The 15,963-nt window shown below is 38.0% G+C and overlaps 1 protein-coding gene across 2 annotated transcripts in view; it reads right to left on the bottom strand.

Annotated features, from left to right (window-relative positions):
• Positions 1-15,963, bottom strand: part of AOPEP (aminopeptidase O (putative)) — a 731,576-nt gene that overhangs the window by 85,596 nt on the left and 630,017 nt on the right. For both annotated transcript variants that reach the window (XM_073670973.1, XM_073670974.1), the window contains exon 13: positions 14,849-14,935. In XM_073670973.1, coding sequence (XP_073527074.1) covers positions 14,849-14,935 — 87 coding nt within the window. The remainder of the gene's footprint in view (positions 1-14,848; positions 14,936-15,963) is intronic.

Below are 15,963 nucleotides of genomic sequence, written 5' to 3'. Positions count from 1 at the left end.
ACCCTTACTGAGTACCACATTTTTAATCTTGATTTCTTTTAGTGTTTATTAAAGCTCTAAAGTTGCCATTTGAAATGACTTTAGTTTTGTGCCATGTCTGTGATCTGCTTTTTTTTTTTTTTTTACACCCACAACCTCCACTCACAGAATGAAGCCTCTACACACAGTATGATGTCCCTAACAATTGCTCACACACATTATGATGCCCCAACAGCCCAGTAATTGTTTCCCTTCCCTCCCACACAGTATGATTCTCCCATAGTTCCACCACACACTCTAATAACCTTAAAGCTACTCATACACAATATAATGCCACTCACAGTATGATGCCCTCATAGTACCCCACACAGTATGATGCTCCCACACACACTATGATGCTACCACTGCCCCACAGAGTCTGATGCCTCCGCTGTTTGAAGCCCCATAGTTACCCACAGTATGAGTCTCACAGACCCCCCCAAACACAATATGATGTCCCCATACTACATTCCTCCTCACATGGTATAATACACCCACAACTCCCACACACAGAATGAAGCCTGTACACACAGTATGATGTTCCTCACAGCTGCTCACACACAGTATGACACCCCAAAAATCCCCACACACAGTATGAAGACCCTACAGCCCCTACACAGTATGCTGCATCCATACAAGCATCACTTGTGCCTGCATACCAGCTCTGATGACGGAGTTGGTCTCAGTCTCTGCCTAGTCACATGACATGAGAATGTCATATAACCTAAAAGTTCTGGCAAGACCTTCAAACTCTACATAGATAGAATGGCGAAGCAAGGATCTATTAGCTCCCTGCTCACCATTGTGTTCAAATGTATCTGTGTCCTGAGGATAAAAATTAAGTTGAAGTTGAGACATATCCTTAACCTCCCAGGACAGCTCCACAAAATCGAGACTGCAAGATCTGGGATGGTAGTAAAATATGGTAAAAAGTCTAGCAAACACCCAACAAATTAGCAAAACTTTCATTCATTGGGTGAAATTATTTATAAGCTTATGATTATCAGATATGCTTTTTAGACCAGTGACAGACCGTGTGCACAGAACAATCGTATTAACAATAATTCTGTATGCACGAAAGGGCGGTTATCCTGTCTTATCAGGCTACTAAACATGGCAGGAATTTTACCATCCCTTACTGCTATTTTAACTGTATTTGTAAAGAAAATTAGTTAAGAAGGAGGGCTCATATCAGAAATGTGTGCTCCATTGTTTGTTTTAGCAATCATTACATGGAAACACTTACAAAATACCTTGGATGTAATAGGAGGATTTCCACCAATTATTTTATGCATCTGATTAAATCATCTACAGTTTTATCAGAACAACACAGAAGGGATATTAGAAAGTGAAGTGCGTACATCTAAATAGTGTCCATCCTATGATGTATGTCACATTTGTCTCGGTACAGTTGTGAGCTTTGGAGCTAAAGATTTGTCCCTTTGCGAAAGCAACAAAATCGTAAGCATAAATACAATAGGATTATCTAGCAAGCAATGAAATCGGAGCTCATAGCACCCGCTCTCTTCATCTCGGTTTACTTCATGGATGACATAATCTAATAATGTACGCTAAATGACTAGACTATGAGACAACCGCTGATCTTAAGGAGCCAGATAAATGTCCAGTGAATACTACTGCTACAACAGTAAACTAAAATGCTGTACTATGTACAGACAAGTGCGAAACAAAACCAAAAATGATGTAATATAGATAAACGACTATTATACACAATAGCTGAACACAACGACCCAACTACTAGACTTTATCTTATTGGAGATGGCACAGTAGGTTTTTATGGCATCTGGAGCATTAGCCATTTTATATTTGGAACCGGAGAAGGTTTTAATGCATACAAGTACATGAAAAGAGAGTGTATATTTTTTCTTAATACATTGCATCAATATTAATACAACAAGCTACAACTCTGTAGGGAACACTTACAAAAAAAAATGAAAGCAATGTGTTACAATAACTCTACTGCCAATTTCTTCATAGCTGTATTTATATATTTGGGGTTGTAACCGCTTTAGCTTTATTTCGAATTGTCACCCGTTTAGCTTCACCTAAACCAGTGTTCCCCAACTCCAGTCCTCAAGACCCACCAACAGATCATATTTTCAGGCTTTCCTTAGTATTGCACAGGTGATGGAATTATTAGCCGATGCAATACTAGGGAATCCAGAAAACGTGATTTGTTGGCGGCTCTTGAGGACTAATGTTGGAGAACACTGTCTTAAACAGTAAAAAACAAATGGCACTAAGATGACACATGGATTCACTTGAATGGGCAAATTTGATTTGCAAATTAGATAAAAAAAACAAAAATGTCTCCTTTTTTTAGGGGGAGGGTGGGTGACAATCATTCCGCCAAAAAGTATATTTGTGATTTACCACATGTACCATTATAGTCTATGTTCTATCTGTGGAAATTAAGAACACGTATGTGAAGTGTGTACGTCTGAATGAGGACATACAGTATGCACATATTCTACACATATGGTGGAAAAATCTTGGTTTATGTAAAATATATGGCTCTGATGTATACCATATGCCTTTTGACTTACATTAAGGAGATTGTTCACCCATGGTAACATTTTTGGCAATTGTTGTAGTTTGTCGGATCCTAACAGTGTGTAATGCGCACACCATTAGGATGCAGCTATGCTTGGTGCTTCCAGCAGTGACCTCATGTATGAGAATTACATACTTGCGGTAACATGCTGACTAGAGTCTCAGCCACATCTCACAATGTTCTATTGCGAGATGCTGCTGAGTCTCTAGTCAGCATGTTACTGCAAGTATGTAAAACACATACTGGTGATCAAGTGATGGCCGTTGAAACCAGCAAGCTGAGTTGATTCCTAACAGTGTGTGTATTACACAACGTTATGATTTAGCAAGTTGCAGCTGCAGATTTCACCAAGGGTGGACAACCTCTTTAAAAAAAAATATCCAAAAATGTAATTTAAACACATATCACCAGGACGTTTGCCAGAAGGACACTCTTTTTGGAAACGTCAGGCCCATCATAGACAACTGTCATGTACAGAACATAGAGAATAGACAGCAAATGTCCAATACCACATAATTTTTCTATTCTCTCCTAAGCGACAAGTCCCTGAAAGTTTGCATTCTGAGTAGGTGGAGACATTCTGGTACAGTTAAATCACTGTAGGTAAAAATGGCTAAGATAAGCTTAGCAATGCTTCTGATCATTTCTGAATCCTGTTATTTGATTGAGGAAAGCTGAACAATTCCTTTAGTTTGTTCATTTGGAGGACAAAACACAAATCTAACATAAAAAAATAAGAAAAAATGTTCAGAGGGTGCTAAATGCAAAAAAAAAAGCATAAGCTATCAAATATAGACAAAGTGGAAGTTGTAGAAGTGCACTGCAGTGTTTTGCTTAATTTTACTAAGATACGGCCTAACTTGACTGTGGAATTTGATGTGATAGACAAAATCAGGTGGATTTAATGAACTTCACCGTACCACACTGGAAGCTACGGTATATATTTGATAGTGACCACAGTGGTTGTGATCATTCTTTATCTAGGCAAAAATAGAGGCAATGGAGATCTTTCACCCCATAGAAATCATGCTCAAACCTGGAGATATTTTAAAGTAATAACTTATATTGGACCTAAATCTAAGAATACTCCTGATTCATGGTTAATTCAAAGAAGATGGACTAGATATTGCATTTGGCATCTAAAGTTAAGTTATCAAGCTTTGATAATGTGATTTCCGAGGGATGAAGAGGACTGGTAACTGTGAAAAGGGCATCAGAAGATTACTGTTGAAAAGACTTGTCTGAAATGCGCCTTGTTTGTCACTCTACAGAAGCATTCTGGTCTTTTAATGGAATCATTCTGACCTTAAAAAGGTAAGGACCACACAGCTTCACTCAAAGCCACTTAGTCCTGGGAAGGGTCTATGAGACTATCCAGGCCTAGAATATGCGTTTACTAAAGTAGCCCAAGGGAAACAATTAAAAAGAATGTCATACTAAACAAGAAGAATGGTTTATTTCAACCACTAGATATCTGGACTTTAGCAGTACTCAGCCTTCATTCCATGGCCTACACATTACATGCTGCCAATAGTATTTATTGGTCATTAGTTTCAGATGGTCAGTTAGAGTACTTAGATACTTTAGCATACCATATAGAGTATTAACCTAGGCATGAGACTAATTACTCTTCATGTAAATAACGAGAGTTTTACAAGATTCACATATTAAAACATGACTAGGTTGTAAATTTATAAGTCAAAATACAAAATCTTTATACTACCAAAAGGTTACGGTATATAAAAAATCTATATATTTAAAGACATCATGACTAGGAAGAAAGTTCAAAGGAACAAGTATAAGAACAAGAAATAATTATATTTTTATCACTTTTTTTTTCAATCCTTGAAATTTTGTAAAGTGAAGAGTACACAAAGTAATCACTGAAAATATGTGACAGTTTATACGGCTCATCAATCTCCAGATATTTAAACTGGTGAGTCATAACTGTGGGCGGGTTGTTTTTTATCAGTTGCGGTCAATGATTTTGGCCAATGTTTGTTCAGAATATGTTGGGGGAAAAAAGGATTGGGTATGTTGAATTTCGGTATGTCTGGTTTACTGTTCTCAAAGGAGGTAGGCCACTGGCAGAAGTGTCGGTTAGCCCCCCCCCCCCCATGTTCCCACTGAAAACATATTCCTTACTATTATTTTAATTTCTCTGATGACAGTATTATTCTGTGAATTCCCTGAAGGAATACAGGGATAGATTTATCAAAGATCATTGGAGTAAATTGGAGAAAATGTATTAAAATGCACACATCATTTTAAATACTTAGTGCAGTATTAGGCTGTCCTAAAGACAGAAGACACTTCTTTTGAGCATGTGCAGATTTGAGTCACAGTTTGTGACATAATAACCAATCTGAAAGTTGTTGACCTTGCCCCTTTCTGGTACTCCATGCTTACTTTTTCAACCTTTGATGAGCATAATGAAAAATGATTTGCAGCTTTTTGTACAATTTTTGACTTATTGCACATTTTTGTGCCATTTGTGACATTCTGAGACATTGTTTATGACAAAAACTGGGAGTTAGCTGCTTAATAAATGTGGGAAACTGTACAACTTTCATTAAGATTTCCATGTGACTATTAAGATACAAAAAGAAGAGAGAAATGTGGTGTTAATAAAAAAAAAAGTCAAATTCAGATGAAAGGTTCAAAATTTACAAAAATATTGCATGTAAGCTCTGAAACAAAAGTCTGAAAATTCTTAATATAGCCCCAGCCTTCCTGATACTTGCTGGTAGAAAGGTAAATACATTTAAGGATGTCTACATGTAAAAAAAAGGAACAAAAAACATAATCCATGGGGTATTGTTTGTTCACATGCACTGCTCCATGTGGTTTTTAGACAAAATGCACTAATGGCTTTCCATAGTTGTATCCCATGACCCTTAAAGGGGTTGTCCACTACTTTATATGATCCCCCAATGTATTCCCCCAGGGTCCATAAGTGTTTCTCTAAATACCTTGTGGTGCCTTTTCTGCCTGTGAGCGGCGCTATCTCTGGCCGGTAACTGGCAGCACATGACCCCCAGCTGCAGCTGGCTCTGACATCCGCTGACGTCATGACAAGTCCAGGCTGCAGCCGAGGGTCCCTCTTCTGCGTTTCACTGGTGGCTGCTGGGTTGTGGACGGGGTCACATCCGGCATCCACCGCGCGCTCTCTCTGTCCCCATTCATTGGGAAAGCGCGTGGTGGATGCTGGGTGTGATGCAGGGACAACCCAGCAGCCACTGCAGGGACCCCAGCGCTGAGTCACGCCTCACTTGATGTGACGTCAGCAGGGGGTCATGTGCTGCCTGTGAGCAGCCACCGATAGCGCAGCTCACAGGCAGAAACAGCACCAGGAGGTAATTAGAAAGAAGCTTCTATCTATCATTAAAACACATTGGCATATTTTTAAAAGTACTGGACAACCTTTTTAACTGCTTTATGCGGTTGACGATAAACCTTTGTGTGGCCTACAGCCCCCTCCCTACACATACACCTCTCATAAACATTCATTTCAGATGGGCCAAGTAAGCATGTTCGTTGCTATAGAAATGCATGGATAAATGGCTTCTAGACATCAGTAGCACCACTAACCTCCTCGCACTGGTGGACACAGACAGAAGAGGACCCATGTACAAGAACAATATATGGGCCTTTCTAGTCCAATAGCTCATCATATTGCACAATTCCACTTGCTTTGGAGGTATAACTAGGCTCCTTTACTTCTTGGGCTCCTGTGCGACTGCACCGGTTGCACCAATGGTATGTCCATCCATGATTCCTGGAGAACATCAACTTTGGCATCTTAATTTTGGAAAAATCTGCCCTTTCAGGAATGTTGGGTTGTCGCATCTAAACACATTTAATTGTAAGTAATGTCAGCTTTATGGGCAAGTGTATACCCAATGGACGAGCAAAATACTCGTTCACAGGTTAAAATTATCTTTAGTGCTGTGCAAATTATTATCGTTCTCAGCAGCACTTGTGCTGCCGAGAACAATCGCGTCCTATGAGCACTATTACAGATCATTCAATGCACATTGTTAAGCGCAGACTGACTGTCTACATGCTATTAAACCGCCAATATTGTATGTACATATATTTACCTATCGGCGCTCGTTTAAAGTCGCAAATCAGTCGCTCTTAACAGCATTCTAGCTATGCACAGCATATTTTATTCACTACCTGACCTCCTTTGATATAATAATGGCTCCAGTGCTAGGCACAGTACTTCACTTTGCTTCTATTTTTAGTGTGAAAGTCCTTTTTATAAGGACGTAATGATAACAGTAAAAGGTCAATCTGTACTGCTGATTTCACTTCATACTTCACAAGAGATCACAGCTTACACTTCACTATCATTTTTTGCTCAACTGCCAGAAGCTTAAAAACAATCCAAAAATTATTTCAACCCTTCGAATTAAAAAAAAAAAATCAGATGATGCTCTTTCACCTGTTTTATGGTCTCTAAGTGGTCTCATATCCAAACCAAGAACTAAAGTAAATTAATCCAAAAATACCAGAATACTATAACTTTTGGAAAAGATTATTATTGAACCAGACTGGGATAACAATAAAACAATAAATTGATAAAATACAACAATCTTCACCCGAGGTGACAGGACGACAGGACACAGCTCTTTCAGCAAACCCTAGTGTTTTATATGGCCAGATAAAGGCATGGGCCGAGCCGTATAAATCACAGCCATGAAAAGGGCCATTATATACAATCCTCTGTGGCTGAATAGTCGCCAAGACTGTTGTTTCCTTGTAGAATGTAACCTCATTCTATTCTGAAATCACTTAGGCAAATGTTCCTGCTTCTGTCCTGCTTAGATAGCTTCTAAACTGTAATCTAAATCATGTCTTGAATGGTCCCTTTACATAAATAAATAATACAATCCATTTATCGGCAAAAGGATACTACTGCGAGTTCACTCGTCAAATCCTCCTATGCTCCTTCTCCACACATCGTGATGCATGTTAATGTGGAATCTAACGAAAAAATTGATCTCCAAATATAATGACTATTCGACCTCTTCCAATCCTATCGATATTATTATGAAAAGGTTTGTGGCAATCTGGCATTCGTTAGAGGGGTACTTGGGTATAACGATAGTAGTACCATCTTCAAAGGCAATCCCAATTTAGAAGCAATGTGATTGCGAGTAGTCAGTGGCTACATATCATGCATTTTGGACATTGCAGGTTGAAGTCTATATAATAATATTTGCTTAAATAGGCTTACAATGGTATGAAATCATATAAATGCCACATAGGATGAACGCTAAGACAACTGAATGCCATTATTGGTTGTGCTTTATTACTGAAGGCATGACAAATTTGTCATTTATTTATTTTACTCACTTATATAGCGCCATCATATTCCACATTTCTTTATATACATCATTGTCACTGTCCCCATTGGGGCTCACAATCTACATTCCCTATCAGTATGTCTTTGGAGTGTGAGAGGAAACCGAGGAACCCGGAGGAAACCCACAAACATGGGGAGAACATACAAACTCCTTGTAGATGTTGTCTTTGTCGGGATTTGAACACCAGGACCCCAGGGCTACAGTGCTAACCACTGAGCCACTGTGCGGCCCACAATATGTTATATTTTTACTCTTTATTTAACTTTGATGCTAGTCTACGAGAAATGGGAAAATGTCATGAAAAATATCACAGTCTCAATAACTAATTAAAATGACCAAGAAACAAACAAAAAATAATAATAATATAGCATGAGACAAAGAACCTCAGAAAAGTTACGGAGGCTGCTTTTAGCTAAGTGTCCAATAGACAGAAATAAAACATTACAATTACTATGACAGACGGTGGACTATTATGCTCCAGATGAAAGACAGCCCCAAAGTAATCATGTGCAAAGTCTTAAAGAGTCCAAAATATTGCAAAATATTAAAATCAAGAGGTGGAAGTATCATAGTAAGTAAAGTAAAAGTCCCCGGGAGACATGGCAGACTATGAAAGGTATGGCAGACAAGATTTTTTATATGAAAGCATAACATATATGTTTAACTTAAAGTGATGCCATCATCAGAAAATAACCGATTGTCTAAATGGATCCTGTCACTTGATTCATGCTGTCTAATCCGCAGGCAGCATGAATCAGATCCTGGCAGAACGACTGCAGCCAGGCATATTTTTCTCTTCCCTGGCTTTCTTGTCCCAGCACTATTGCAGATGATTGACAGGACTCTCGCTATGTACACACACATGAATCCTGTCAATTATCTCTAGCAGCCCTCTACATTTTGTCAGAAACACCAATGAACTTCAGATAAATATATACCTGCCTGCAATTGTGCAGTTAAGATCTGATTCATACTGTCGCGATTTGGGAAGCGTGAATCAGGCGACGGGTTCCCTTTAAATCAGATTTTTGTGTTAATGTTTCTTTAAAAAAAAAGAAGCTTTTTTTTCATATCACTGTTTCACTGTTTTTATTTAAAAAAAAAAAAAGCTAAATTAGTAGTCTAATAGTCTTGCAATGTTCTTATTCATCCGTTCTCTCCTTTCAGGAACAGTTTTCAGCAGGCTCCTTGTCATCAGAGGCAGGATTACAATGACCGGTAACACCTGTATACACAGCTGTTAACAAAGGAGTTACGATTAACAATAAGGGATGTCATAGCTGACCTTGCTCCCCCTCCCTTCCCAATATAAATGACCTTTGCACATGCTGACTAGATGCTTCAATACAAAAGATAAGGTCAGTGTCTGTTCATTGCAGCTAAATTACATATGCACTGCCCTAACCAAAATTACTAACGACTTACTTACTGCCAAAGCTAACAGACAATTCTCTATACTACTCCTTCTAGTCTTGTCCTTGGCCTTCGACATACTTGACCACTCCCTCCTACTACAGATCCTCTTTTTCCTTGGTATCAAAGACCTTTCCCTCTCCTGGATCTCTTCATACCTTACTAACTGAACATTTAGTGTCTCCCAATCCCATACTACATCATCCTGCCTTCTCTCTGTTAGTGTCCCTCAAGGCTCTGTCCTTGGACCTCTAATCTCCTCCATATATACCTTTGGCTTGAGACAACTCAAAGTCTCATGGCTTCAAGCATCATCTATAAGCTGATGACACTCATGACTACCTCTCTGGCCCTCTCACGCTTTCTAAAACTTAATGGGGACAATATCGAACTCATCATCTTTCCTCCATCCCACTCAACTCACCTACCCGATCTATCTACCCAATAATTGACATTATGTTTTCCCCTGTACCAGAAGTCCGCTGCCTCGGAGTAACCATTGACTCTGCCCTGTCCTTCAAACCACACATCCAAGCTCTTACTACCTCCTGCTGCCTCCAACTCAATAATATTTTCAGAATTTATCCTTTTCTTAACCCTGATTTGACTAAAATTTTAGTGCATGCCTTCATCATCTCTTGCCTCGAGTACTGCAATATCTTCCTCTTTGGACTCCCAGTTAACACTCTCGCATCTCTCCAGTCTGTCGTTAACTCTGTTGACTGATTAGTCTTACTCCTTGCTACTCCCCTTTACAAATGCCTTCATTGGCTTCCGATTTCCAACTAATCCAGTTCAAACTACTAACACTGACCTACAATGCCTTCCATAATCTGTCTCCTCCATATATCTCCAAACTAATTTCTCAATATCTTCCCACACATACTCTCCGTTTCTCTCAAGACTTCCTTCTCTCCTCCAAATTCATACAATCCTCGTCCAGTCGCCTCCAAGACTTCTCCTGTGTATCCCCCATCCTCTTGTTATTCCATGCCCCAACACGTCTGATTATCCACCACATTCGGAACTTTCAGACGAAACTTGAAAACCCATCTCGTCAAGAAAGCTTACAGCCTGCAATGACCCACCTCGCCACCACCAAAGTTGCCGCATCCCCAAGCGTACTGTCTCCTTCCCCATTACAGTGTAGACTATAAGCCCACAATGGCAAGGCCTTCTCCCTTTTGTTCCAGTCTGTCATTATCAGTCCGTTTATTGTAATTTTTAGTTGTATTTGGTATGTAAACCCCTTTTCACATGTACAGCACCAGGGAATCAATGGTGCTCGAAAAATAAATAATATGTTGTTTCCTTAAACCACATTAAGTTAGAGTTACAAGTGTGAAAATTAACAAGGTTTTTATTTTATTATTTGCAATACAGGTTGTGATATGAAAAAAACAATGCCCATATGTTTTAAAAAAATATATACATTTAACACAAAATTTTTTTTAAACAATACATCATTTTCTGATGATAAATTCCCTTTTAAAAAAAAACCATATACTTATGCATGAACAATATACTTGTATTAGAAAGTCATATGTAAGGAAAATCAATTTTCCTTCCATTAACCATTCAGTTGATGGGCTGGCCCAGCCTGTATTACAAGGACAGGCTATTTTATGGACCCATAACCGAAAAAAATGAACTGGAGTATAAGTTGGTATGCATACAACATAGGAGCATGTTTACACTACTCATTTCTTTGAGCTGGACATTATGTTTATATAACTTCCCATTTTGCTAGGTACTCATATTCAGGACCTGGTCCTGCTCGGCCCTTATTCACACTGATGTCACTTTGACACATGTTAAGGTTTTAATACTAAAGGTTAGGACCATCCCGCATTTATCAAAAGCGGTGTTTACCAAGTACCCAATGTTATTTACATGCACTATTGCTTTTACTTATTTACTTACAGCATGGTATATGTTCATTTTGTCTGTCTTATATTTTATGGATCCATATCTGCTATTACATAGCCTACCACACAGTAAATAGAAAGATTCCTTTCATAAAAGGAGAGATAAATTAATAGGAATATACAAGGACAAGGTCATTGTATGTGAAACTACATTTTAAATATATTCACAAGACTACTGCCATTTGGCACATATGATTATAATTGTATTATTTTTTTTTTGTTGGTTTCTTGAAAACCGCAAGCTATAGCAATATTGACCAAATATACAAGTTGAACAGTGCTCAGATTAAATCAGTCAGTCTGTTGTGTATCTTACGGTCAAATCTTAAAATCTATTTTATCTTATATTGTAATTTTCATTTTGTACAGCATATGAAAAATTGACATTAAATATTGTTTTCCTACACTAAAATACCAGTAAACCATCTTCTTGACATGCATGCATACACTGGCTGTTTGTTGCACTAGACACTCTTTTGTCTGTGTACTTAAAAAGGCCTGGATCCCTCACAAATATGATCTTAAATCTTCTTAATACCTCCTAGACTCCCTTAAAAATAATGAGACAAGTCCTTTAAATCTGCAGCCAAATATCTCCATTACATGATTGCCATGAAGTCTGAGAGCGCATACCTAAAATAACACCGAACATGCAGTAATCCATTAAAACTTTACCAACTGGTTAAACAAAGACAACATTGTCCAGATCATTGAGGGACTGCTTGGTGTTCCTTCTGTAGAATGAGCACTATGGAAAGTACACCACCAGCCAGACATGGAAACACGCACCAGATGCGATTAAAGGATAGCCATACAAACCCTTTCAAAATAAAGAACTGAGTTTCTTAACATGTAATGAACCCCCAACGCAATACTAGTTGGTAAGTGATCATCTCACATCATCTTACTGGAACAAGCAGAAGATAACGATCTTCTGTCTCGTGTATATATATATCTAGATAGATAGATAGATATATGCATAGATGGCTAGGTAGATAGATCGGCTTGAGAAAGGTTCATGCTTCCGAACCGAAAGGTTGCCACAGCCATTATGGGCTAATAAACCGCAGTTTTTTTTCCATATAGCTTGTTGTGCTACCTCCATTCGTTACTTTTTATCTAGATAGATAGATAGATAGATAGATATAGTATAAAGCACCAGGAAAGACTCAGTTATAATGAAGGTAATGATTATGATTATAAAGGTTCCTTGAGAAAGATTTTAGGAGGAACTGAAACGTTGCTATTTGATATGCACTAATAAAGGCACCTTATTTTTTTTACTTATTTGGAGGAGTGATGAAATTTTTCGCATATTAATAAAATGATAATAAATGAATAGGAAGCTTTTATACTACATAGATTAATATATTGTGTAGAAATAAAAAACTATTTAAAAAAATAAATATCATTTTGTACATACAACACATTTTAATCAACGTCTACAGAAGATCACAAATGGTCTGAAAAGCTGCAATTTCCCAATTTAGGCAAAAACGTCTACGGATTAACCTTTCGCTTAGCCATGTGTTGTGCACCAGTCCGTCTTAAAGTGGGGAATAGTTGTTACTGGAAATTATGAGAGGTGCCTGGCTGAAAGGAGGGATGTTAGAGAGCGATAACACCTAAAACCAAGACAGATCTAATTATTGCAGTAGAGGAAATGACTTAGACAGGGAGCAAGTAATGGATGTTTTAAACTTTTAATTGCCCATCTTTGAGTCTGCTTTGGACCAAAAGCACTTCATTATGTCGCTTTAATCTGCTGCGCTCTGTTCTAGTGCTCGGGGCATCAGACCAAACTCCCTGTTGTTTTTGATTCCACAGCAAACTGACCAACTACAGATGGCACTGGATGACTGGAAAGAGTGTTAACACCTTCACTGCCCCGCGCCAACTTGTAGAAGCAAGATACGGAGTTCAGATAGTACACAAATATTTATATGAACACATATAGGCAGATACAACTAAAATCAGTGTCTGTCTGACGGTTCATAAAGTGTCAACAATAGAATATGACTAGGAAAGACTGTAAGGAATAATCAAACAAATCAACAAGTCTGACTTATAGTAAAGGAAGTTAAACAACTTTTTCACTCTCCTCGACCAAAAGCAAAAAAGTTACTCCTTACTATTGACGAGAATAGTAAAAAAATTGAAGAAATATAAAATAAACCTGTGTTTGAAATCCCATAAACTACAGTATAAGCAGACAAGCACCAGGCTTTAGTGGTCTGTCGATTTTGGCGCCCTAGAAGCATGGTTACAAACCCTCGTGATCGTTAATAAAGATTCACACTGTGCACCTCATGGTGTGTTATTACAGCATATTCTGAATTCGATTTTATAGTATATAAAACATAGAATTTCAGAAGTAAAAGCAAGAAGAAGAATGGAAATATCTGTAATAGGGTAATGGCTAAAGTACAGATAGTTTTAACATCATGCAAAATGTTTATACTTTGATAGCAGATGCTGAGTTATAATTTCCTAAAAGTTCCATATCCTTGATTTATAGGGTCAAATTAAGAAGGATAAGGTATCGAATGACACAGGAATAACAGAGTATGTTACATATGTCGTATAGGGGTGGAAAAAAAAAGGTTTGCATTAAACAGTTGCAATATTATTTGCCTCTTAACTTAGCCCCATTATATCAAAGTCTGGATGCAGAAAATAAATCTTGTCAGAAAAGCTGAAGCATTAAGTGATATATTATCGTACTCTGTCATATACATTATCCAACAGCCACTAAATCACACAAAGCAAAACTTAAGGAAGGAGCAGTATTGTTAAAAAAATGTCTGCAATCTACAGAGAAGCCTAAAGAATCACAAAAAGTGAAACCTTAAGTTGCTCGGTCTTTCACTTTAAGAAAAGCGAACGTCTTTATATTTTCTTGCTCAATCCAAATGCACAAGATTTGGTTTCTACAGAAAAACTTTGTTCGGCTTCCTGCCATTTCTGGGGCCCCTCAGTCTGTTTGCAGGAAACAAACAGTCTGTGTACACTCACCTTAGTTATTATGTAAGGAGATCAGCGCCTATGCAGAATAGTATGGACCCCATTATATAATTAGATTACAGATTATTTTAGTTTTGCCATACATATACATTATGACTATGGATAACAATCAATCATGACACTGCAGTCTGTTACCAAAGATTCTGATAGTTGTAATCATTTTACTATTGTAGATTTAATCTCGTTTTGGCCACATGAAACGGTAAAAAGATATATATATATATATATATATATATTTATTTCGCTCTAGTGTAAATTTAGGATCTCAGGAAACAGAAAGCGTTAATATATATATATATATATATATATATAAATATATGTACACAGACTGTGTGATCTCAACCTCAGACTACAGAAAGAATAAAAGAAAAATACTTCTTAGCAGGAAAAACTCCTCCGATATAAATTACACAACAAGAATCGTTTCCATCTTTTTATAGACAGAATTAAAAGTGGGATTGGGAAGAATTATTGGCAAAAGGTACGTTATAGAATAAATAGTAAGCGATTTCTACCTTTTCATCAAATTCTTCACTGCGTTGTCGTTTCCGTCCTGTACCTCCTCGCCTGTTTCTTTGGTTGAATCGAATCCACTTTGAGACCTGGGTTAGAGATTACAGAGTTTGTTTAGAGAGATACTCTACTTGTGTGCAGATGGCCCATGTGCGTAAGGAACTATAAACAGACACTACACACATTTTTCCATTGCTTCACTGCATGGAAAAAAAAAAAAAAGTCCTTATCCTCTTCAGCCTGAAATTACGTTCCTAAAATATGCATACTTCATATACTTGATAAGTGAGAGAATGGAGCCTTATCTCTGGGAAAAGCTGCTCCGAATAAAGATGCCAGTAATCTCAGTAATCACAACATATGAGATCAGAATGCAGTCTCTGGTCCCCCCTAAAGTGTAGGCTAGGTGAGTAATAATCTTCCTTTATGGGGGATAAGGACACAGGTAAAAACTTTTCCCTTCATGTCCTAGGAATTAGAATTCTAGCGAGTCCAGAGCAATCAGTAAAGTAACACGCTAACAGTTAAGTCATTAATTTATGTATCACTACATTACTTAAGTGTTTTGACTTTACCGACCATTACAGGTTAATATACTGTATTGATCAAAAACGACTTTATTAGATGTGCCATAAAATTTACCGTCAAAAAGATAATTCTGTACCACCATTCCCAGAGTTGGGAGATAATTCTGTACCACCATTCCCAGAGTTGGGAGATAATTCTGTACCACCATTCCCAGAGTTGGGAGATAATTCTGTACCACCATTCCCAGAGTTGGGAGATAATTCTGTACCACCATTCCCAGAGTTGGGAGATAATTCTGTACCACCATTCCCAGAGTTGGGAGATAATTCTGTACCACCATTCCCAGAGTTGGGAGATAATTCTGTACCACCATTCCCAGAGTTGGGAGATAATTCTGTACCACCATTCCCAGAGTTGGGAGATAATTCTGTACCACCATTCCCAGAGTTGGGAGAAGACTTGGAGGCAGGGAGGAAATTACCTGCATTCTTCTGGAAGACAAAGGATGTGGCTCCCCTACCCCTGGCACTGGTCTATGCTAACAATGTTCTTTCTCTTTGTTCCCATTACAAGCCATGATCACCCTGGG

Source organism: Phyllobates terribilis, unplaced genomic scaffold (genome assembly GCF_046119375.1).
Source record: "Phyllobates terribilis strain yellow unplaced genomic scaffold, ASM4611937v1 Scaffold_1__5_contigs__length_1240528914, whole genome shotgun sequence".
Lineage (NCBI taxonomy): Eukaryota > Metazoa > Chordata > Amphibia > Anura > Dendrobatidae > Phyllobates > Phyllobates terribilis.
This window is presented reverse-complemented; position numbering and strand designations above follow the sequence as displayed.